Genomic DNA, 23,195 nt, shown 5'->3' on the forward strand with positions numbered 1-23,195 from the left:
GTCTTTTTATGCGCATAAACTATTATGCTTGAAACCCGTTCCAATACTTGAAACGACATAAGGCAGACAGATTGAAAAATTTCTAGAAAAATAAATACGTTCAAATAAATAAATAACTACGTTTAAATTAAAAAAATAATTCAATAAATACGTTCAAATAAGTAAATACGTTTAAATGAATGAATAATTTAACAGATATTTAGTAAATATATAATGAACAAAGCAAATATATACCGAGTATATAATGTTGGCGTCCAGAGCGGGGGCCACAGTGGGCCACGTACATGTATCATCTCTCCTAGTCTGTGGGGTAAGCGGGGACATCCTCCCCCCCCTCCCCCCCCCCCCCCAAAAAAAAAAAAAAAAAAAAAAAAAAAAAAAAAAAAAACTTATAGCAAATTCAATCATTTTTCCATTCAACACAACACATAGTAAAATGTCCTAACATTCTATTTTATATGTCAAGGCAACCACCCTTGATCTCCCCCCTCCAGCCCCCCCCCCCCCCCCCCCCAGCCAAATTCTGCAACTTTGACTACTGCCGTACATTTGTCTACAGGTGTATGCTGTATATCCCCGGAAAGACTGTTCAGCGGCCACATTTCAACAATTTCAAGAATGCTGTTCTGATCCTTGTATTTAATATGCCATATATGATCGGGTTACTTATGGAACTGAGGAACATTATTTCTAAACTGACGTTATAAAGCACCTCAAAAGTCAGCCTACTGAAATATTTCTCCGTCAAATTGATAACAGAGAAGGGGAGATACAGTACAATGAGAGTCACCACTACCACCACCGTCATCTTGGCGACCTTGACCTCCACGTCGATCTTTTTCGTCTGTGGATCTCTTCTCTGCTGGGAGGAGGAGGCGGGCCCTCCGTTAGAGCGTCCTCTGGCTGCAGAACCCGTGCTCCAAATCCCATTCGGTGTTGGAGTAGCCATCTCGGTGTCTTTTTCTCCGCGGGCTTTTACCCCATCAGTCGTCGGCCCAGCTTTCTGCGATTCTACCGGTGGCAATGATAATACAGTCTCACGGGAGACCTCAATTTTAGCAGAAAGAGTCATACTTTGAGTTGGAATCTCTGTTGGTCCATCAGTCGTCGTCTCTTTCATATTCGTGTCCCTAAAATGGGAGAGTTTCCTCTTCTGTTGTCGCACGTGGTAATAAATGGCAAAGTAAAGGAATAACGCTGCTACAATGCAGACAGGGATGTGGGGTACATGAACATAGCGCATTAAATCTCCTTGCACTTGATTAGCGCGACAGTCCACCCCGGGGTTCCACGTGTTCCAGCCAAATAATGGCGGTAGGTTGATGGCTATCCCGTACATCCACACACAAAGTAAAGCAACAACGAGCCGCCTGTTGGTCAGTACAGCGACGCATTTAAAATGATGACATATCTTCAGGTACCGCTCAACTGCGATGAAGAACTGATGGAGAAAAGACAAACTCACCATTCCGGACACGAAGCCAGTCTTTGCAAGGCAAAAGTATTTGTCCATTGTTAGATACTGCCAACTGGGGACCAGGAACACCAAGTAGGCCAGGACTAAATGGCAAGGTATCCCAATTGATCCGGTTATGAAATCCACGCAGGCTAAGCTCACAATGGCGAAGTTGCTTTGACACCGGATCTCCCTGAATTTCACATAGGATGCGATCATCAGACCGTTTCCAAACATCATGGCCAAAGCCAGTGTAACGTCGATGACGATAAAGGGAACGCACGTGAATCCTGTACAGGAGACTGGCATCACAGTTGTCGTCTGGTTGGACTCCGTTGACGAAGTTAAAGAAATGTTCTTTACCATGTTCTGGTTCTCCATTTCATGCGCTTCTGCTTCACTTTCTTTCAATGTCGTTAGTGATGATATGGAATGTATGCTCCTGTGAGCGTTCCTTGGATTGAGCGTACCTGTCCCCGTTTGCCCTGTTGTCTGACCCTTAAACCCCATGCATAATACCATATACTGAGACAAATATACTTCCAAGAGTGAACCCCTGTTGGTCAAAAATACACCATTGTTATAGCATTGTTATAGCAAAGGTGTTGCGGAGAACAGGTGACAGTGACGGCAAATGCTGTCTGCGAAACAACGAAAAGATATAATGGACTTAAAACCATATGACTGTTATATTTTGCCAAGAAAACGGAATCAGGCCAATGGCTTAAGGCCTGTAATACGCTTTTCATTATTTCATTGGTAATTGGACTGCCACTCTTCTAAAGCCATAGAAATGAAGGCAAGCGGCTGTTACGTAATGGTGCTCTACACGTACGTACAGGGTTTTCGCAACGTATCTGATTGTTTTTTGGACAAAGAAAGGCAATTCCCTCGCGAATTATTGCTCGAACCGACCTTTTACTTTGATTCCAAACTGTGACCGTCAAAATATAGACCGATCATTATTTGAATTTGTATTGTTTATATGGCTTAAATCGAGGAAAATTGACATTCGGTATAAATATAAGTATCAATATATTTTCTCTCTAATCAATGCCATTACGGAAGGTGGAATACCATTAATTCCACTGAAAGAAGATTAAAATGACCGAAAATACACCAAAGGTGCCAATTAAGTATACTGTAGAATGAGAAGATTTAGAACGACAATAATACCATAGAAAGAACATTTAATTAATGGTCTGAATGGCGTGTACTGTGTCCTTAGAAGAGTAAGGTTATGCCAATAGGTAACAGCATGAACAGCGCTCTATACACGCTCTGTATACATGTACATGTACATGCTAATGCCGTGTGGAATGTGTGCTTATTACAACTCTCCAAATCCTTATTAAAACCGTTCAAAAGAAATCAACGGTCAACGGTCTCATTTTTACGTTGCTGCTGTTAATTTGTAACCTTTTTTATTTGCTACTCATATAACAGATAAGCAAAATCATATGTAGATCAGAAGTAGCCCTTACCGCTACTTGCAATATCAATGTGAATTAAAGTTAAAGACACTGAATCTCTACCACACCATATACGGTACGTTTAACATTGGCTGACCCCTGTCAGAATAATTATGCCGTTGGCCCAAAGTTGGCAAATGGGTATGGTTGGGGCATATCAAAATGGATAACTGCAGACATATAATTGGACAACATGTCTAGCTTGGTGATGACGCCATTTTTTGACATTCGGTGTAAAAATCCACGCTGATTGCACAAAGTTATTCCGAGAAACACCATGCGGCGTTAATGGGATAAAGTCTATACCGTAGGCCCCCATCTCCGTGCCCGTGCCCAACAAGTACCCGTGTTTAATTGCAAATAAATTCCGTAGGCGTGTGCCCACGATGTATGTATCATGTTCTGAACAAGTAACTTTGTGCGTAGGCGTATTGGTGTGCGTAAGTTACGCTCAGTTACGTGGCTGTTTAACACAAACGCCATGACAATGTTTTGGAGCAGGCATCTGGATAAATTGCAATGCATTTTAGACTACGCTCCTTAATTTTCTGACGGGTAAAACGAAATTGTTAAAAAGTTATGCATATGTTGGTGGAAATTAAATTGTACCTGATACCGCGTTTCGCAAGTGGCTGACGTATTAATAAAAATTAAGATGATATTCGGAAATTATTCTTCTGCTGATTAGCTATTAATCATCAAAAAGCAATATTTGAAGCTGACACTGCCAATCAGTTTAGAGCCATTGGGGCCTGTATTAATTGTCCACGTGTATTTATACGTGAACGGAACTCTTGGTTCCAGTCGTTACTGCAGCGTCGGATAGTCTTGACATCTTTGCTAGCGAGGTATGTATGCTCATATTGTACTTCAAATGTGTAGCGATATTGTTAAGACTAATGAAATTCTGAATATGTTTAATGCTGCACACGTTTGATACATTATAATATTTTTTTTTTTCAATTTGACACAAAAAGTTCGTAACTTTAGTCAATTCATTTCTTTTTTAAATATCGCTTTGCAGAATCATATATTTCTATGGATTATTCAATTATTTTTTTTCACTTTCTGTGTCCTCTTTTCGCGGTTCACTTGATATTACAAATTCGTGTATCCAATATAACGTTTTACTGACAAATATCATGCTAAATTATTTTCTAAAAAATCATTTAAGGCATTTTAATTGATAATTTATATAAGATGTTTTTACTCGCTTTTTTTTTTCCACTACAAAAGGATTACGATTCACTTGCGTTAGAAAACTATTTCAGCCACTCAATTCTCATAGCACTTTATCTAAACGTGAAAGACGTGTAATGCTCAAGAATGGGGGAGTTTATTTTGTTTATGCAACAAACAGAATATATTAAATGCGTGTCAATACGAACGTTACCAATTGGTTTCTTTAATACCCTTGGTATCGTGACTTTGTATGGTTTCTTCCTTTTCATGATAGCAAACTTTCATGTTTCCATTGATTACGTCCAGAAACTGCGTGGAAAATTTAAAAGTGGAGTATAATGATGGCAACGTGTGTAAAATGTATCTAGAAAGTTGTTTTAATCTAAAGCCATTTTGTCAAGGATAGCGTTTTTAATAGGTTTAAACTTTTGGTATTTTTACGAGCTTTTCGCGCCAAAGCCGATTTTTAGAAAGAAAAAAAAAATTAGTACATGTGTGACGAGGTTACTGACTTTGTCTTGGTGACGCGAGGTAATAACTAAACAAGTTCATGTTTTCCCATATTTTTTATTATCGCTTTCTAACTACGCTATCTACAGTTTATTCCTCATCGTTTCAACCTCTTACATCGTTCTCTCCGTCTACATTACATTCTTCGCTTAAGTACAATAAGGTCGTGTCAATCAACTAAAGTGACACTACAAAACACTCCCCGCTCTTATTCGCTGCATGCTGTCACTTACTAATGTACACATGTTCTTGCAAACCACTGCTTGGATTTAAGCCTGATGTTTTGTACCTATATTAAATAAACAACTAAGCTGTAAATGGATGACCATCCATTTAGGACATCATGTCTCCCTGGCGTTTCAGGAGGAAATATGCTCGTTAGATGCTATAATTTGAGGGATTTTATCGTTTCATATCTCTGAAGTACGTGGGAAAGATTTGCAGTATTTTTGTACATGAAATGATAACCACATGGCACTTTGAAACGCGTAAATCACAGTCTTAATCAAATGTAAATTAAATAATTATAAAAAAAGTATTATGGATGGAGAGCTACATAGTGGTGGAAATGGTATACATAGTATATGCGTATGCTCTAGTAGACACTTTGTACTGAACATAAGCGCTGAAATTGAAACTGATAAATCAAAATACAGAATCGAAAACTCAAGTAGTTTTCTGAGATATTCTATGCCAGTAAAAATCCTTACGAAATTTCGTTCAACTGTTAACCATACATTTCTTTCTCTGGATGACAAAATACTTTTCCTCATGCTGTTTAGGATGGCTTCATTTAGAACACTATCAGCACTGTTGCTGCTGGCTCTGGCAAACCTCGGTTGCGTCTTTTCTTGTTCCTGCATATCACGTGACCCTGAAGAATGGTGGATATTTTGGAGCGGGGCGCCAGTTACAACCGATTCCAAATGGGGCCCATACGACGATTACGAATGCAGGGGAGACTTTGATTTTGGTAAGTTTGAATTGAGCATCAGTTTGGATTTGGATATATGTATACTGTATTTAATATGTGATACGACCAACAGTGGATTGGGTATCTCATCATGATGTCAAAGGCGGATACAAACATCGAGAGAAGGCTTGTGAGGTTTCATCACGAGCACGCAAACATATACTCGGACATAAGCACAAAAAATTAAAAAGTTAGATGAATATTTCGTACAGTTAACGTTGTGGACAGTGCTGCTGATCATAGTGAAGGTCAGCCAGAGCCTGAGTTCTGTCTACTGGTGTTCTAAGTACGCCCAGCGTTATCCTCCCCCCCCCCGCCCCCCCCCCCCCCCCCCCACCTACCCAATACCTTTTGGCGGGCATGCTTTCCGCATGAAAAAAATGCTACAAGTGCATGCTTTTCGTTTTTTTCTACTTTTAAAATGTTTGTTTTCTTTTTATCTGCCATCCAAGTATCATTTCTTAAACCTTATTAAATATTTTGTTCTTCTATATACACTATACTTTCGTCTGGTAGCTTGGTGTTTTAATCTATTTATGCATAACTCCGGTCTCTGGGTCAACACACTGTATAACAACTGGCGTGTCAATGCACTCTGCCCGCTATTTGACTTCTCCAGGCAACGTGTGGACCAAGAATAGAGTTACGTTAAACTATCGGATTTATTTAACGGCATTTTGGAATGGACGTTAATTAAAAACAAAAACAGGTGAGTGTATCGATAATTCACTTGAACGCCACTGCGTAATCCCATACTAGCAAATAATATATTAATAACATGAACTGAGCTTTTAATTTCCGTAGTGTATCGAGAAACCTTCGAACTTAACAAACAGTGATATGAATACAATAACGTGGTGTGACACCAGGGCAAGCTGTGTTATGTCACTGACCCGTCAGTACAGGTATTATTTTGCAACTTTACCGTCATATCGATTGTGTTTGGGTGGTTTCTTTTTCTTTATTCAGTCTTTATATTTCTACTCTCAGTCAAGTAATGAATACTTTATTTACAGTATAAGCGAATAATATATTTTTGTTGTATTATCCTATTAATAATACTTTGTTTATTGATTTGTTTGTTTTAATAATCGTTATTCTTACCATTTCAACCCATATGTCTGTGTATTGTGGTTACTCCACACAAACTGTTATTATTATTGTTATTATTATTATTATTATAACCTCCTTCATCTCACTCTTCTCCATCTTTTAAGCCCGTTTCCCCCAGTGCAATACTATAGGAACACATTTCACAAAACTATCGATCTGTTGAGCAGTGTTTCTCAGTGCTTTAGTTGAAACCGGGCAATTGTGTTGAGCCAAAAAAATGTCGATACATGTATATACATATGTCAGTGAGTATAATATTCTGTTTATTTATTTTGTTTGAGTATTATATTTTTGTTTATTTATTTTGTAATCAGCTTAAAAACGTCTGTGAAACAGATGGTATAATTTATCATTATCAGTTATTAAACAGTTGTAAAAGCCGAGGTCATCAAGTACGTTCACCAGCACAGACAGGGGGAGGAGGAGCCAGCGCCACCAGAGATACAACTACCTGACGCTATGTACAATGTGAATATTCAGGACGTGTTTAAGGTATCAGCACATACCTATAATTAAGTGGGTCCGATTATTATTATTATTTATTATTATTATTATTAACGATCGTTGTTGTTGTTGTAGTTTTTATCATTAGTATCTTGTTTTATTTATTTTAATATTAATATTATTATCGTAATTATAAGTATTATGTTATTATTTCATTTTTTTATCCGTATAACTCACGTCATGTCACATTGCAAGCAACCAGTTCTTCTGTCTCGATGGCAAGTTAATTACTTTTTGAGTACTCGCAGCTGCATTCTTCTGCCAGAATCGCAAACTATTTTAATGCGAATTCGATGATGTTAGAAGTCCACGTTACCATATTTTAACTTGGATTCAGCAGATAATTAAATTGGAAGTTTGTTCTGCAATTTTGTGGCAATTAACAATAACAGTCCCCTCTCGATAAAATTTGTTACATAATTAGTCGCTTTATTTCCCAGTGGATAAGTTGCGCCAAGTTACATTGCCGAATTCATTTATCAGTTTGAACTGCATAGGCATGCTAAAACTATTTTAAATGCAATTTTATACTTATCCACTGGGAAATAGAGCGACAGATTATGTAACAAATCGAGAGGGGACTTTTATTGTTAATGCCACAAAATTGCGGAACAAACTTCCAATTATTATTATCTGCTGAATCCAAGCTTTAAAACATAAGACTTCGAATGAAATTCTTAAGAACCAATGTAGCTCTTTAAGACAGGGGTAATATGTTCTAGCTTTTGGTGTTGTTTTTATCTTTTCTTTACTAATCTAGCTGCTCAATATGGAATAAGGCATTGGGGTAATAAGAGCATGAACTTACTTTGTGGTTGTTTATATATCAATTACGAATCTTGCCCAATCTCCACAGTGAAAAAGGTGCTGACTTACAAATATTGTTAATTTGCCTTTCAAAAAAAAAACCGGCTGAATCAAACAAATACACCTTGGTCTCTCATACTAGCAGTTGGTTTCACAGACACATCAGCAATACGAACGTTTATCTTCTTACAGAGCACAAAGAAGTTCGATGTCGTTCCTGACAAGAGCAGGGTGAAAAAATCTTGTGAGCTGCTGTGGTATCAGTGGCGCAATATTTGTGCGTACCACATTTTTTCAGTGGGACCAACTTATGTTAGAGTTATCGTTAACATTTTACATTTTATTCGTTTGGAGCACGAAGACGACCACAGCTGTTCACACCTCGGCAGTTTTAGTATTGAGTAGTCTTTACTCTTTCAAATGTCGACTGCTGACTTGCCCTGGGTACTGTATGAACATATGAACAGTCTTGAGAAGCAAGTTCCCAAGATATGAAAGGAGGGGCATAAAAAAACAAAACGTGTGCCCGTTAAAAGGACTTTTGTAATCAATGGCAATTTTTAAAAATTAATTCTGGCAAAAAAGAATGACACGGTAGCTGCTGTGACTCGAACCAGCGTCCGAGAGTCCGCCTATATGTACATGTATGTCAGCAGAGTTACCACGCAGCCACGACAGCCCCTTTGGTATAAAGTGATAAGGCTGCCATTACCACTAATTTATAACTTTAAATTTGTTTAATATGTTATTCATGAAAGAGTTCATGAAAGATTATTTTAATTTGTTAAATCGTAATCTTATTCTTTTTATATTCAAATAATTGAATAATGTAGGTAAATTGGTCTTCAACTTCTTATTTGCATTTTTCCTTTTCTACAAGATTATTTGGGAACAGTTGCAGCATTAAAATTTAAAATAAATAGCAATCTGAAAAAATAATTTTGCATTATTATATTAAATGATGATAGGAATTTTGGATTAAGAGATTAGTTAAAACATACTGAGTAGTGATATTGTCAGTCAATTTATGTAGAATCTGATAATATGATTGATAATACTGATTGAATTCTTGGCCTTGCACTGGGCAGTTTCACATTTGTGCCAAGTGCTTTTTTAGACTCCATTGTACAGTGGTAAAAGTTCTTCAATTGCCATGAAAGTTTTTAATCAGACTCTGTATGGTGCTGTTATCTGCTGGTGCTATCGGCAACGAATTAGTTTGCCTTTGTTTCTGAGTGAATCTACCGTCTAAAATCACTATTTCTGAAAATATGTGCGTTTTGCTGAGGGTAGGCTAGGCAATACACGGCAAACTTCTTAGTACGTGTGTACAACACAATTTTTTTTTTAAACCCTAGCGATATTTGGTCAGGAGTTGCTTGAAGCATAGCACAATAATGATGAGTGTATCATTTCAAGAGAGAGAGAGAGAGAGAGAGAGATTTAAATTGAATAAATAAGTAAACCCCACACACATATTATGTTTATTTATTTTCAGTTATATGTAAATCATCCGTATAGTTGGCTCTCTGAATTTCACACACATATACTGTACATATACCTCTGGAATACAAAATATTGCTTTGTGTATATATTTTACGCCATTTATGAAAATAAGTTAACGATACATTTGCCTTAACTGCACAAGTTAATACTTCTTTTATTCCACACCAGGGAACGCAACCGTGTCCAGCCACGTGCCCTCAAAACAGCGACAAAATAGGGCGCAATCCATTCAATAATCGTTTTCGGTCTACTCCGGTGTACATGTACATGTATAACCACCACGAGATCGGTTGTCACGTCAGCGTGGACTTTTCAACGGTCCAGTTTAATATAAACCAAGGACAAGTATATTCATGTTGGTCGGTGATCATTTCACGGTTCCTAGATATAATTTCACATGTCCGAGAATACCCTTGTGGGAAAAATTGTGATAATGCCCCTTTGTTCACACATTGTTAAAATAAAATTTGAGCTCCAACTAGCCTGTCTATAAAACACCTGTCATTTCTGCAGCTGGGGGCGTTACATGTTGTATACATTTATACGAAATAAGCTTGTAGATCCATATTATAGGAACGTTTATATAAGGCACACCACGATTTTAGACTCGATACAGCACGAACGAAAATTAACAGAAAAGATTATTTTAAACTCCACAAGCCTAAGAACAGTTTTGTTAATCCCTAAAGTATCAGTATTCCACCTCTAAATTGTTGGAAAAATACACACACACATAACTTTGAGTTCTAAGCTCCTAATTTCACCAGTGACTTTTTATATATATTCAAGAGAGTTACAAGATAATATTGGAATTCAAACAGTGAACGGTGTTAGGCATAGTACAGCAGAACATCTCGACCTTGTAGGAACTACGGCATCATTTGCAAAGTGAAAAAAAGTAGATCAAAGAGTAAATCAACGACTTATAAGGTGTGATCCCACAGAAACTGTCGCTCTACGAAGATGGATCCGACGCCGCGGGGGGGTTTCGAGCAGCTAAGGGGTGATTTACTCGGCTTCGGGAAGATTTTTCACTTCGTTTTGAGTGCGATCGAACGCACACGATAGTTTATCACCCCTAGCTGCTCGAGGTAGAGTGGTATTCAGTCAATCATATTACATTCCACGGGACTCCCTGAGGAGTTGGTCAATCTACATAATGTATGTAGAACGACAGTTTCAATGGGAAAGTAGCCATTGACGTGTTTGAGTGCGCCGCATGTTAAAAATTCATAAACTGTTTAAAATAAAAAAGAAATTGCTATGTACATGTGCTAGTTATTTGATTTTGCAGACGGCATATAAGAGTTCTGAGTTTGACAATGGAATTCACGTTGTCATAACAACTGCCAGAGTCCTGTTACTGCTTGGTTTCAGTGGGCGGTGCCATACCATAACCGGTATGAACCGGGGCGACAGCATTTTCTACCTCATCATCCTCGATGTCACTGTCTTCATCCTCTAATTTCTCCTTTTCAGTCAGCGCACTCGGAGGGCGCTTAGTGACAGTTGTTTTCTCCGTGGGCAATGCCTCAGGAAGCTTCGGTTTTTCTTCACTCCAGTTAGCTTCGGCAACAGCTTGCTGGTAATTTGGAGGATGGTAGGACGGCCCTCCGCCGGGATGGTAAGGGTCATACGGTGGGTTGTATCCCATGGGGGGAGGCGGCGGTGGCAGCGGTTGTTGTTGTTGTTGTTGTTGCTGTTGCTGTTGAACGGTGCTTATCACTGTGACGTTGGGCTTAGGCGGCTCACTTTCCGCTACGAAGATGACTTGCTGAAATGGCAAAAACCCAAACTAAAATGTTAAATGTATATAATTTATCTCTCTATTTCACTCTTTCTCTCTCTCTTGCGTGTGTGTGTTTGCGTGTGTGTTTAACTATTAAATATACCAATTGGAAAAAAGAAATCGTTACTTTCAATCAATAAAATGTCGTCTTCATTTAAAATCAAAATGAAGTGATTTTTCTTCAGAAAACAGCTTTATATTGAAATAGTTTTGACCTCCAACATTTATTGGATATATTGGAAATATTGGAAGTAAAAAGTATTTCAATATTAAGCTGTTGACAGAAAAAAACATTTACATCACCCTTATAACATAACAGAGCTGACAAAATACTTCTCTAACTTAAAGTGATAATAACTCTTCGTTTCGGCCAAAAAATGAATTTTCCTGGAGTAAACAATAATTTTCCCATACTTGCCAATGGTTAATGAATCCATTTTTACATTCAAAGTTAGTCACTGGTTTTTTTATAAAAAAAATTGGTTTTTTGTGAAAATCTCTTAAGAGATTTTAACAGAGTATAGCCATCAATGGAGGTCACGTGGTCTAAAGACAAGCTCAGATATCAGAATAATAGTTATAACAGCCGTTGTTGTGGGAAAACAGAATATATTATATTTTTATGAGTCATTCACAATGTTTTTATTGTGAAATACAGATTTAATACGAGTTATTATCCCTTTAAATTTAGTATTTTGGAATAGAAAGGCCACACATACCGGTTCTGGTCGGTCTATAGTCGAGCAGCAACAGCACACAGAGGCGGACACTATGGCTAATATCCAATCAGCAAAGCCCAGCAATCCCACTGGCACCATAAACACGAACAAGTATATACTCTCAGCGTCGATCTGTAAATATATACACGTGGTATTATAATCACATGTTGTCAGCTGATGCTTGAACGTGAAATATAATGGCTGAAACCCGTGGTATAGATATATACTCCTCTATCCAAAAGTTCCACACTTACTTTAATTATGTACATTGCAACAAGAGTACCCGTAAATTTTATTTTATTATAATAACAACTAGGCGACTGATTATCCTGTAAATGAGATCTGAATAGTAGTACATTGACTTCCATAGCGTACCTTCTGAAATGCCCAAACACGAATTATTCCATGTGCGGCTCCTAAGCAAGAGGGATGCTTTTTTTAACGTTTTGACCCGACAAATAGCCAATACCCAGAAGGTTGAGTTGTCCCATGAGTACCATTCAGAGGGTAAGGCCATATTACTTTAACAAACCTTTGCAAGACTGCCTGGGTAAGGTCTACCGAATGAAACCACACACAGAGAAGAAAGGACGCTTTCCTCTTAAAAAAACAATTCATGACATTGGAACTTGACTGCAACATTTAGGAGGAGCAGGGCAAGCGATGTTTCTAAAGACGTCTGCACAATGGCCGTTTTTTGGCGAGGTTTCTGTTAAGGCCGGGTCACACTGCGCTTGCGACCTTTTTGCAACCTTTTTGCAACCACAAAATCTGCCGGTCGCTTGCGATCACTTTGCAAGCTAATTAAGAAGCTGTGGCCAATTTTGCTCGGCAAGCAGTCGCAAAACGGTTGCAACAAGGTTGCAGCATGGTATCTGCGACCTCTTATAGACCATCTTCAAGTTATAGGTTACCAGTCGCACACTGTTTGCCGAGCGATACACAACCTGTCTGCAACCACTTGGTGGCCGAAAACCGGTTGCAGGACTGTAGCAAACCCTTGTCAACTGGTAGCAGCAAGGTCGCACAGAATATATATGTTGCCAAATTGTCACAGTGGCTGCTTTCCCATATATTCCCCTCTCAAAAGACAAAAATTTTCTAGTAAAACGATTCCTTTTCAAAAAGTCGGGACTGCTATAATCATTGACTTAGTTGACCTAAGAAGTAAAACGAGTTAAAAAAAAAAACTCGAAAATACCGGGTGAACCCGTGGATTGCAAGACGCCCCTTGTAAGGCGATTACAAACATTTGATGGAGAAACTTCGACTTGAAAATCAGGAAGTTTTCATTTCTTTCCTGAAAATAGAACCAATAATGTTTTGTGAACTTTTGAAAAGACTACACCCTCGCCTAACGAAACCAGTGCTGTAATAAAAAACATAAAATTGCATACGTTTTAATATTAGTTATCTCATAATGCTGTTTAATATTTTCTTGGTCAAATAATTGGTCTCTTTGAGGTCGCAAGGCCTGTGCAGTTACGGTCACACTGAACAAAAAACCTCTTTGCGACTTGCAACTGTCACCGGTTGCAAAAAGATCAGAGACCGGTTGCAACAACTCGCAAAGTGGTTTCCAAATGAACGCTGGGTTAATATCCAGTTGCGCCGGTTTTCGGTGCAGCACCGATAACCTCCTGGCGACCGAAAAACCTACTTGTGGTATCCAACCGGTTACTAACAGGTCGCCGACTGCTTTGCAACTGATTTGCAACCGAATGTGTGGTTTTCTCTTTGTCTTTTTTACCCTACGCGTTTGCCACTTACAATACAACGTAATTAAATTGTGACAAGTCATGCGCATCGTGTACTTTTTACACTCTCATCTTTGTAGTGAGGATACCAAGCACTGGGAAGATGTTAAATTATTGTGTTGAAACTATTATTATTTAAGTCTATTGGACACATTTTACGATTTGTTCATTTATTTGTGGATAATTTTGATTTTTGAAATTATGATATTAAATAGCAGTTATACCTTGCTGATTAAATTGCTTTTATTTTCCGTTTTCTCTGCATTCGTGTATTTGTTTCATTGTTTACTCTGATAATATGGCTTTGCAAATTTGAAATAACATACAGCGATATGTAATTGAGGTTTTCGGCATTTTACCTATGATTTTCGCAAAATCATAAAATAAATAAACGCAGCGTAAAAAAATCGTACATTGCTTTTATCATCACATTTTTTTTTTTTTTTTTTTTTTTTTTTTTTTTTTTTGGTTTCGTAGGTGTGAAATACCTGGTATATGAAAGCCTTGGCAATCTGTATAAAATATTGCCAACAAATGCAATTGATGTTTTCTTTTTCTGAAACTTTATAATTTATGACCTTGATATTTAGAAGGCTTACATAACAAGTTATGAAAAAGTCTTTGCCCAAATAGACCACCATCCTACGCCTATTTCATTGCAGTCGCTTGCAACCTTCCTGCGACATATTTTCGAACGCCTGCCATCGGTAAAAAACCTGTTAGCGACCAAGATATTAAAGACCGTCAATCGACCATGCAGTTACAACTGCAACCTTCTTGCGACCTGCTGCCGACTATTTGCGACTGGTAAAAAACTTGTAAGCGACCAGTCGAGTAAATACGGTCAATCGACCGTGCAGTTGCAAATGGTATGCTACTGGTTATAGCAACCTACTGACAACCAAGAAGAGGCCGATAGGCAACCTTTAGGATACCGATAATTTTCATCTTTAGTCGCTCTGGTTGTCGGTGCACAAAAATGGCCTTCATGTGTCAGCAATCGCAGGCGACCTGTTAGCAACCTTATGCGACCTCTTAAAAACCTATGGCAACCTCCTTGCGACTGAGGTTGCAATGAGGTTGCCAAAAGGTTGCAAGCGCAGTGTGACCCAGGCTTTAGGAGAGTGAGGCGCATTTTGCAACTGAACGCATTTTGCAACCGGTTGCAAAATGCGGTCGGTTGCAAAATGCGGCTCTACAACACCAACCAACAACTTCACAATGATACTTGACCTAGACGAAAGCAGGTTAAGCGTTTTCAAAAGCGATGGACGTGGAGGGATTTGGAGAACGGCTGCCAAAAAGGATTTTCCAATGTTCAGTCTCTATTCAACAGAACCCCCACCCCCCACCCCACATAAGTCATGGTATAGTGTGTATTGCCTACCATGGTATGGGCAAGCTGGCAGTGGTCTGTGTGAACCTTAACACAGTTCCATTCCGGAAGTAACTTAAGGAATTCTGTCAAGAATATCTTTTCGGACGATGACCACCCATTTATGTTTTAGCATGATAATGCTACTGACGCACAGGTAATGTATAATAGTATAGATTGGTGTTATGCCAACCAGACCTTGACCCCATGTGGACAGCTCATTCCCCAGATCGGAACCTTATAAATAATGTGTGGGGTATCCACGGAAATTGATAATTTAAGTATAATCCTGCTAACAAAAAATTATCTCATACTATATTTGCACCGTATGTGGAAAGCAATCACTCAACAAAAACAAACAATCATGCTTCAGGTACGTCCCCCAACCTAAAGGCTACTGTACTAAATACTAAAATATGCCTCTGATTTTTTTTACTGACGTTAGTTCATTTATTGGTTATACACAATCAGTAAATTATAAATAAAAGCTATTAAACAATGATATAATATACAAATTTACAACACTGCAATTGCCAGTAGATGTAGCGGTGTCGTTTAGATCTAGTGCTCATTCCCAATGAAACTACAGGTCTACGTATAACGACCCAACTCCGTGAGAACCCTCGCCGAATGCGATCAGTTTAACAAATTAACCCGCGTCTTTTTGCTTCCAGCGTACTCTTATAGTCACCAGCTTTACCGTACTCTACTCAACTCGCCCAAGAAGTGGTTCATGTACTTATGGGATAATAACTGTTTATTTTGGCCAAACAAAATAAAATAATTTTCCTGGAATAAGCAACAATTTTCCCATACTTACCAATGGTTATTCAATCCATTTCTACATTCAAAGTTAGTCCTTGTTTAAGAGATTATTACAGAATATAGCCATCTATGGAGGTCATTTTATCCCATGACAAGCTCAGATATCAGAATAAAAGCTATAACTGCCGTTTTTGTGGTAATGTGTTATATATATTATATTTCTATGCGTTTTTGTAATGTTTTAATGTGAAATATAGATCTCATACGAAGAGTTGTTATCCCTGTGTAATGCGTATGATGGTTTATACCCTTGGATATCGGCGGTTTGTTAAATAGTATACAAATTTAAGATAATTTTATAACGTGACTACTAGCGAATCCTTTTGTCAGAGAATAAAAATGTCGCTTTGGGTCAGACTTACTCTAAAAAAAAGCTCAGTACCCGCCAAGAATATCACAACCGGACCGAAGATCAATGCTGTGAAGATTGAAAATGCCTGGAAAGAGTTACGCTGAAAGGGAAAATGAAAGTGAAAGTAGCATACATAATATATACATCGTATATCATAAATTTGCTTCAGTATATAGAGACCTGTTCAAACTGAGCGTGACATACCTGTATGTCAGCCCCACAGCTGTATTGGTATGTTCTGGTAGGAAAACCATCCGTCATGTTATTACGCCACTGCATGGGAGATTATTTTAAAAATTCTTCACAGCCGATGGTAGGTATTTGATTGGTTGTCTTTAGCGTGAGGAGGGGGGGAGCTGTATTTCAAGATGACTCTCTTACGTAAAGATCAGGCAATAGAATGATCAGATTCTCAAAACTTATCAGCTCAGATGTGCCGCTTAGATACTTGTGTAAAAAGCAAAAATGAACAATGAGAAACCGTTTTAACTGACACTCCATTGGTGAGCCATAAAATTACCCTTGCATCTTAAAAAATATTACTAATATCACTCACCAGACATCGTTTGGAACCTTGACGATCTTTTGTGATGCAAGCACCGAAAATACCGGTGAAGAAAAACTGAAAAGGAGAGAGAGATTAAAATCAGAATTTTCTACAACATTTAATCTTAGACTAGAAAGAACGAACATTGCCGACTGCTATCGATCAAAAAGGCTAGAGTTTAATTGATTGATAGTAGATTTTCAAGTTTGCATTGATGGGTATCAATTATTTTGGAAAACTGTCAGAAAATAACTCTGGATGCGCCACTGTCCTTCAGGACAAGTAGCCAACAGCTAATGATCGGAGAAGAGCAGGTACATTATGTAATACAAATACTGTTACATGTTCAAGATACCAAGACTTGGCTAAGTTTTGCGTCTGCATGCTTCAAAAGTAAGAAAGGTAGAATAAATTAAGGGTAATGTTTAAAAAATCAAAGTTAATAAAATAAATAAAATAAAAACTTACCCATGCACCGCACCATATTAGTCGAGTCGCCACTCCCATAGGCCCAATAGTCGAACCCTGCAATTTTCTTTCCTGTAAACTTTTTTTGCTGAAATGCATTCTTCAGGCCGAGAGAAGCAAAATTAGCTTGGTTGCTATTTCCGAGACCTTGAGCATTTTTCAATATGGCCGTCAATTTATGACGAAAAATAGAAAAACGACCAGAAGTCGCCGGGTAAACTTTATTGACAACTTTCTTGAACGTGTATCCTATCAGGAGAGCACAACAGTACTAGTGAATACGCTTTATCGCGTACCACTAAGCAAAAAACCAAAATGGCCGTCAAAACATAAGGCAGAAAATGATAAAAGCTGCAGAATCAGTTTGTTTTTTGCATATTTATTTTTATAAAAAACATATCCCCTTTTTATATTTATGTTAATTATAATATTTTGTTAGTCATGACCCGAAACTCTTGGAATAAGCTTATCTGACAGTTCAGTAACCCCCCAAGAGTCTGTTTGCTACTTCTCCGGGTCCCATAGTCAAATACTTAGAATGTTATTCCCTGAATTTAACACTTTGGAGGTATAAAAGCCAATTTAATTTGGGCTTGCTTGGCAGTGGCTAGATATGGAACATTGATCAATTTTCAAAATTCAAGATGGCCGTCAATAATATAAAAATATATTATAATATCATTATATTATAAATAAATAATTGTGTAACATATCAAAGAGTCGGGTTTAAAGTGCATGATATTCCACATTTCAAATGACCGCTAAAACATGCCCAAAAAAGGTAAAAAGCAGTTAAATTACGTTTTAAACTGATATTCGGCGTATAATAAAATATATCTAACCCTGTTATTTATTGACAAAGTGAACTTGTAAGGTACAGTTATACTAAGACTCTATAAAAGAGGATAATTGATAGGACTGACCATTACGTAAGTTCTCTTTTTAATACAGAAAGTTTATCAAGGGCCAACAGGGGGTTCTACAGGAATTTGGGCACAGTCCAAAATGTTCATCTGCAATCGGGACTCTTATATTTACATGGAGTCCAACCAAGTCCGTTGGTGGGGACGGGGTGGGAGGGGGGGGGGGGTGAGCGTAATTTAATCTAACTTTTGTAAAAATATTAACCTTATTATTTTTTTTCGTTTTTGTTTTTAAATTGATCATACCTTAATATTTCAATTTTATATCTAAATCATAACTTTTTCAGTATGTACATAAAATTTAGCTTTAAAACTTCCCATTCTTTTTATTGAGATTGGCACGTGTAAGAATATTTCATCAGTATATAACAGTATTTCTAGTTTTTCTTATTACTGCACTTTTTTAACTTTGCATTTTTAAGAGTCAATAAGCAAAACATCTTACAAATCTTTTGGTTATATACTGACAGCCATTAAAATCTTTGAGGCCATATTTTTCAAAATAATTGTTATTTTGAAGCTCTAAACTGGATTATTTTCATATGAATCATTTGTTTAGGACATTGGTATACAGAACCAAAAATCTTAAGTTTCATGAATAGTTTCAAAACAAAAATGGCACCAGCCCAACACAAAGTTACAACGGTCAATAGCCGGTACGATCTCCGCTTGCTTCGATGCAGGCGGCGATCTGTTGGTGCATGCTCGGGCAATAAATGTGGATGGGATGGTGTCGTGTGGAATCCTATTCCAGCCTTGTCGTAGTGCCTCGACCAGCTGCTGCCTTGGACAACGGACGGCCAAGATATATGTTGTACCACAAATGTTCAATCGGATTCATATCCGGAAAATAGACAGGCCGGGGTAGGACATCCACCCCTGGGATGTCCTACCCCGAATGTGAACGGGTCATGTCCTGTTGGGAAAAGGTGATATCAGTTTTCTGCTGCATTAACGAGGTTATGTGAGGTTGCAGGATCTGATCTACGTAGTGACGAGCAGTTACTGGTATGTTGCCAACAACGACCACCATCGGTTGACCGCCAGCAAGCGTCGACGCACAGTGGGGCTGCTGCTCCGGTTGTTGTTCCTGCCGGGGGCTTCTTGTACTGTACGACTGACATGGCGAAACTGCTCCCGTAGCTGATGCAACCTGGTGTAGCGATCCTGGTCTGGAGTTGACACTCTCTCGCCCTGGCTACGGTATATCGCTAACATAGCCTGGCATGTTGTGGCATTCAACCAGGTTCCTGATTGTGGGGTGGGAACAAATCAGACTCCCCTCACACCCAGTGCCCAGAGATGTAAGTTGTTCACATGATAGACATGACATGATTCCGTTCACTGGACTAACAACATGGGTGACCTTTTTTGGGCCTTTACAGGCCTCCAAAACCAATCCTCAAAATGTGCAGATGCCCACTGAGTATTGCTCAATGTGTATTTGGTCCATTTTTGCAAAAAAAGCTTACCCATGAGCAATGAACCATGGCAACATGACAACTCATCATTATCTTAACTACCCGAGCACTAAGTCATCAATAAATGCACAATGGATAATTACATCTGCCCTACAAGTAGAAAAATGCATACATTACTATCTCAAGGCTTCCATTATCTGTAAGTATATATTGGCAAAAACAACATGATGTCGATGGATAACCCTCGCATATCCCCGTACTATGTCACGTTGTCCAGAATAGCTGACTTCATGGGCCCTAACCTCTGGGTTTGTATACCCCTGCTTGGATCTCGGTTATTTATAATAAAATTCATTGTTAAACAACAAAAATGCCTTTACCCATCGCTGTTAAAATATTTAAAACGTTTACAAGAAAAGGATAAGAATAATCCAACTTGAAGAAAACGATTTGACGCATTTTTTATTTCAAAATGATTTAGTTTACACATGTTTGGATTGATCATAGAGCAGCATTGACGGTCATATTGGTTTTCCTTGTTTGTATCATTTAACCTAAAATATGTTTTATTGTGTGATGTGTCTTGAACGCAGGTATATCGTTTTTCACTTTCTATATGTATTTATATTTGTTCCAGTTAAAGTCTATTTCAGTTAAAAGCCTTGTAGTTTTACAGTTGTTTCTTTGCCCTTCCATTATGTTTTGGAGGCCATTTTTATTAAAATAACTTGCAAAAAAGAAATAAATGATCGCACTTTGCATGGATATAAATATAAATATGCAATGATGAACAATGGAGTGAAGCATTAATTTTTTTATTTGAATGTATGGCTCTCGCTATTCACATAACAAATTGACGGCCATCTTGAATTTTGAAAAATTGTCAATATCTCCTACGTATCAACTGGCAAATAAAGTCAAGCTTATAAGCTTCTCTATGTTTTGTAGCCCAGATGAAACAATTTCTTTTAAAAAAGCTTGCAAGATATAACATAGCAAGCTTTGACTATGGGGCTCGTCGGAGTGGCAAATGGACTCTCAGGAGATGGCACCGTCTGCCACCATCTGATTAATGTCAAATAAGCTGTTTCTGAGAGTTTAGGATCATGACTAACAAATTATCATAATGGACATAAATAGAAACGGCGGAAATGTTTTTAATAAGAATTTATTTGCAAAAAACGAACTTATTTTGCAGCTGTTTTTACTTTCTGCCATATGTTTTGACGGCCATTTTGGCTTTTTTGCTATATGTAACGGGCTTAATTGTATTCACTAGTACTGTTGTGCGCTCCTGATGGGATACACGTTCAAAAAAGCTGTCAATAAAGTTTACCCGGCGACTTCTGCTCGTTTTTCTATTTTTTCTCATAAATTGACGGCCATATTGAAAAATGCTCAAGGTCTCGGAAATAGCAACCAAGCTAATTTTGCTTCTCTCGAGCTAAAGAATGCATTTCAGCGAAAAAAGTTTACAGGAAAAAACATTGCAGGGTTAGCGTTCTGGCTACTCGACTATATCGGAAAACTTGCCACTGTAATGGCGAGCATTAAGGCAGATGTAGTGTAGTCCGGGTCCGAAGTGGAAAACGAGTTAGCAAAGGTTTGGTCCGCTTCAAAATAGTTGAGATAGAGATCGGCAGAGCCACACCCTATTATAATGAGTCCCAGGGCAATCTGAAATCCACCCAAACATTGGAGGGAACCGTAAGGAAAATTGTCTGGGCGCTCCCCCACCGGAACCACTTGGTTGTGGCCCACGTGCATTGTGGGTCTGAAAGAAAAATGGTGGTGTATTAACGGTGTGCTTTAGATGTTTTATTGTTTATTTTCTTGACTCTTTTTAAACTGCCATTATTTACGGTGAACATTATATACACGCATGGACTTAATTGCCACTAGCCTAGAAAATGATCGAGGATTCATCCTTTCTCTCTCACTCTCACTCTCTCTCACTCTCTCTCTCTCTCTCTCTCTCTTCACAAGTATACTTGTGTATAAACAAAATACACGCAATACATATCTTTAAGTGCAAATTAAATAATACGAATAAATAGAAAAAAAGTATTATGATATAAACAAAAAAAAAACTAAATGAGATTTACCATAGGAAATGACACCCACACTGTTTTTGTTAAAATTTTTAATTCAAGAACTATTCAGAAGTACCACTACTAATACACAATACGCTTAATTTTTTTTCACATAGAAATGCACCTACGGCTAACTCGCGGCTTAAATAAACGGCTGGAAAGATGCCTAAATGAAATTCAACGCCGCACTGTTTTGGTTACTTTTGTTCCGATAGCGCGACAGACACAATGCGGAATCCAGGGTTCGATAAAACCATCGACAGCAAGTGCATGTGTGGAAAAGCGAAACTAATTGTCGATATCACACCTGAACTTAACGTTTAAGTTTAGATATTCTTATCTTTCGTTTTATTTCTTATATATCAGGTATATGTTTACACTTCAGACATGACCCGTTAATGTATCCCCCTCAAACTCGGACAAAAATCGACTGTAAAGAAAGCTACGTTGCGTTGGCCAGGGGTGTTTCAGTTTGAGTCCGCCATTTTTATTTCTTTTCTTTTTTTTTTTTTTTTTTTTTTTGCATAGCTGATATATATTTCAAATGATGTAACGTCGATGTAACATATCTTTTTGTCAATCCTACAATGTCTGTTTTACATCCTTTGCGACATCAAAGAGCGAGTATCACTTCATAAAATTCGCTCAAATGCAGTTTTATCAGGAGTCACTACACCCCAACCAATACATGTCCCATACCACTTCTTATTTAATCACGTTTTTTTTAACAAATTAACTGAAAAATAATACGTGTTTAGATAATAAAACATTAACCTTAATTCTTCTTCCGTTGCTGAGAGAGAGAGAGAGAGAGAGAGAGAGAGAGAGAGAAAGCGAGGGAAGTAGTAGTAGTAGAGATGTCATCTTAACTTACCTGAGCTTTTTTTTTTTTAATTTGATCGTGTAGCCGGTTTTCCGCTGTGTCTTAACCGTCTTCACCGCCTATCCAGCCAGTCAGCGCCCTATCTTCACAGTTTGGGTTCAAATTATACAGGACACTTATAAAATACTTCCCACTTATGAGCACACATGAATGTTGCGCCACTTGACCTCAACCTTGCCCTCAGTATACAGCCTCAACCGATTCATAAAACATGACCTAAATCTATTGAATCAGTAACTGTCGCTTGTCGCTTGGCAACCATGTCACACGGGCACTGTTAAGTCCCAGTGACTTGGAGACATGATAAAGACGTTGTTCTCGAGTTTATATCCTCTAATCACTCAATTACATACCCTGAAAAGAGTAACATTTATTTCAAACTCGAGAAATGGATTTTTTGTCATCGGAGTTGATGTTTTGCAATAATAACAGTGCGCGCATTGTATTGCACAATGGCTTTTATAAATAAAAGAAAGAAATGCACGTGCACAAGTCCTGAGTGCCACCAAGTGAATATAGG

At 38.0% G+C, this 23,195-nt stretch overlaps 3 protein-coding genes across 4 annotated transcripts; 1 reads left to right on the plus strand and 2 right to left on the minus strand.

The window, feature by feature from the left end:
- Window positions 1-589: 589 nt before the first annotated feature.
- Window positions 590-1,966, minus strand: LOC106177261 (D(3) dopamine receptor-like). Its single transcript, XM_013559987.2, has one exon. The coding sequence runs from the start codon at window positions 1,964-1,966 to the stop codon at window positions 590-592; it is 1,377 nt and encodes a 458-aa protein (XP_013415441.2).
- A 1,719-nt stretch (window positions 1,967-3,685) lies between these two features.
- LOC147760438 (uncharacterized) lies at window positions 3,686-8,437 on the plus strand. Its single transcript, XM_086994582.1, has 4 exons — window positions 3,686-3,776; window positions 5,403-5,593; window positions 7,077-7,198; window positions 8,210-8,437. Exons 2-4 carry the CDS (start codon window positions 5,404-5,406, stop codon window positions 8,420-8,422), a joined length of 525 nt encoding a protein of 174 aa, XP_086850708.1. The 5' UTR covers window positions 3,686-3,776; window position 5,403; the 3' UTR covers window positions 8,423-8,437.
- Window positions 8,438-9,489: 1,052 nt separating this feature from the next.
- On the minus strand, window positions 9,490-22,864 carry LOC147760439 (uncharacterized). 2 transcript variants are annotated; one of them, XM_086994291.1, is made up of 7 exons: window positions 22,667-22,864; window positions 21,217-21,473; window positions 17,356-17,369; window positions 16,897-16,962; window positions 16,351-16,440; window positions 12,032-12,163; window positions 9,490-11,297 (listed from the first exon to the last, which is right to left on the minus strand). In XM_086994291.1, the coding sequence occupies exons 2-7, from the start codon at window positions 21,464-21,466 to the stop codon at window positions 10,884-10,886; spliced, it is 966 nt and encodes a 321-aa protein (XP_086850417.1). In that variant the 5' UTR covers window positions 21,467-21,473; window positions 22,667-22,864; the 3' UTR covers window positions 9,490-10,883. The 2 variants fall into 2 exon arrangements, with proteins under 2 accessions (XP_086850417.1, XP_086850418.1); XM_086994292.1 differs by lacking the exon at window positions 16,351-16,440.
- Window positions 22,865-23,195: the final 331 nt, after the last annotated feature.

The sequence above is a fragment of the Lingula anatina genome, chromosome 8, assembly GCF_051362555.1.
Source record: "Lingula anatina isolate TDL-2025a chromosome 8, LinAna3.0, whole genome shotgun sequence".
Lineage (NCBI taxonomy): Eukaryota > Metazoa > Brachiopoda > Lingulata > Lingulida > Lingulidae > Lingula > Lingula anatina.

Bases quoted from the DNA above. Each gene is read 5' to 3' on its own strand.
- LOC106177261 (XM_013559987.2), bottom strand. From the start codon at position 1,966: ATGGGGTTTAAGGGTCAGACAACAGGGCAAACGGGGACAGGTACGCTC.
- LOC147760439 (XM_086994291.1), bottom strand. From the start codon at position 21,466: ATGCACGTGGGCCACAACCAAGTGGTTCCGGTGGGGGAGCGCCCAGAC. The intron at 16,441-16,896 runs GTGAGTGATATT...TTTCCCTTTCAG, and splicing joins AAGGTTCCAAACGATGTCTG to CGTAACTCTTTCCAGGCATT. The intron at 11,298-12,031 runs GTATGTGTGGCC...TTGCCATTTCAG, and splicing joins CTATAGACCGACCAGAACCG to CAAGTCATCTTCGTAGCGGA.
- LOC147760438 (XM_086994582.1), top strand. From the start codon at position 5,404: ATGGCTTCATTTAGAACACTATCAGCACTGTTGCTGCTGGCTCTGGCA. The intron at 5,594-7,076 runs GTAAGTTTGAAT...GTTATTAAACAG, and splicing joins CAGGGGAGACTTTGATTTTG to TTGTAAAAGCCGAGGTCATC. The intron at 7,199-8,209 runs GTATCAGCACAT...ATCTTCTTACAG, and splicing joins ATATTCAGGACGTGTTTAAG to AGCACAAAGAAGTTCGATGT.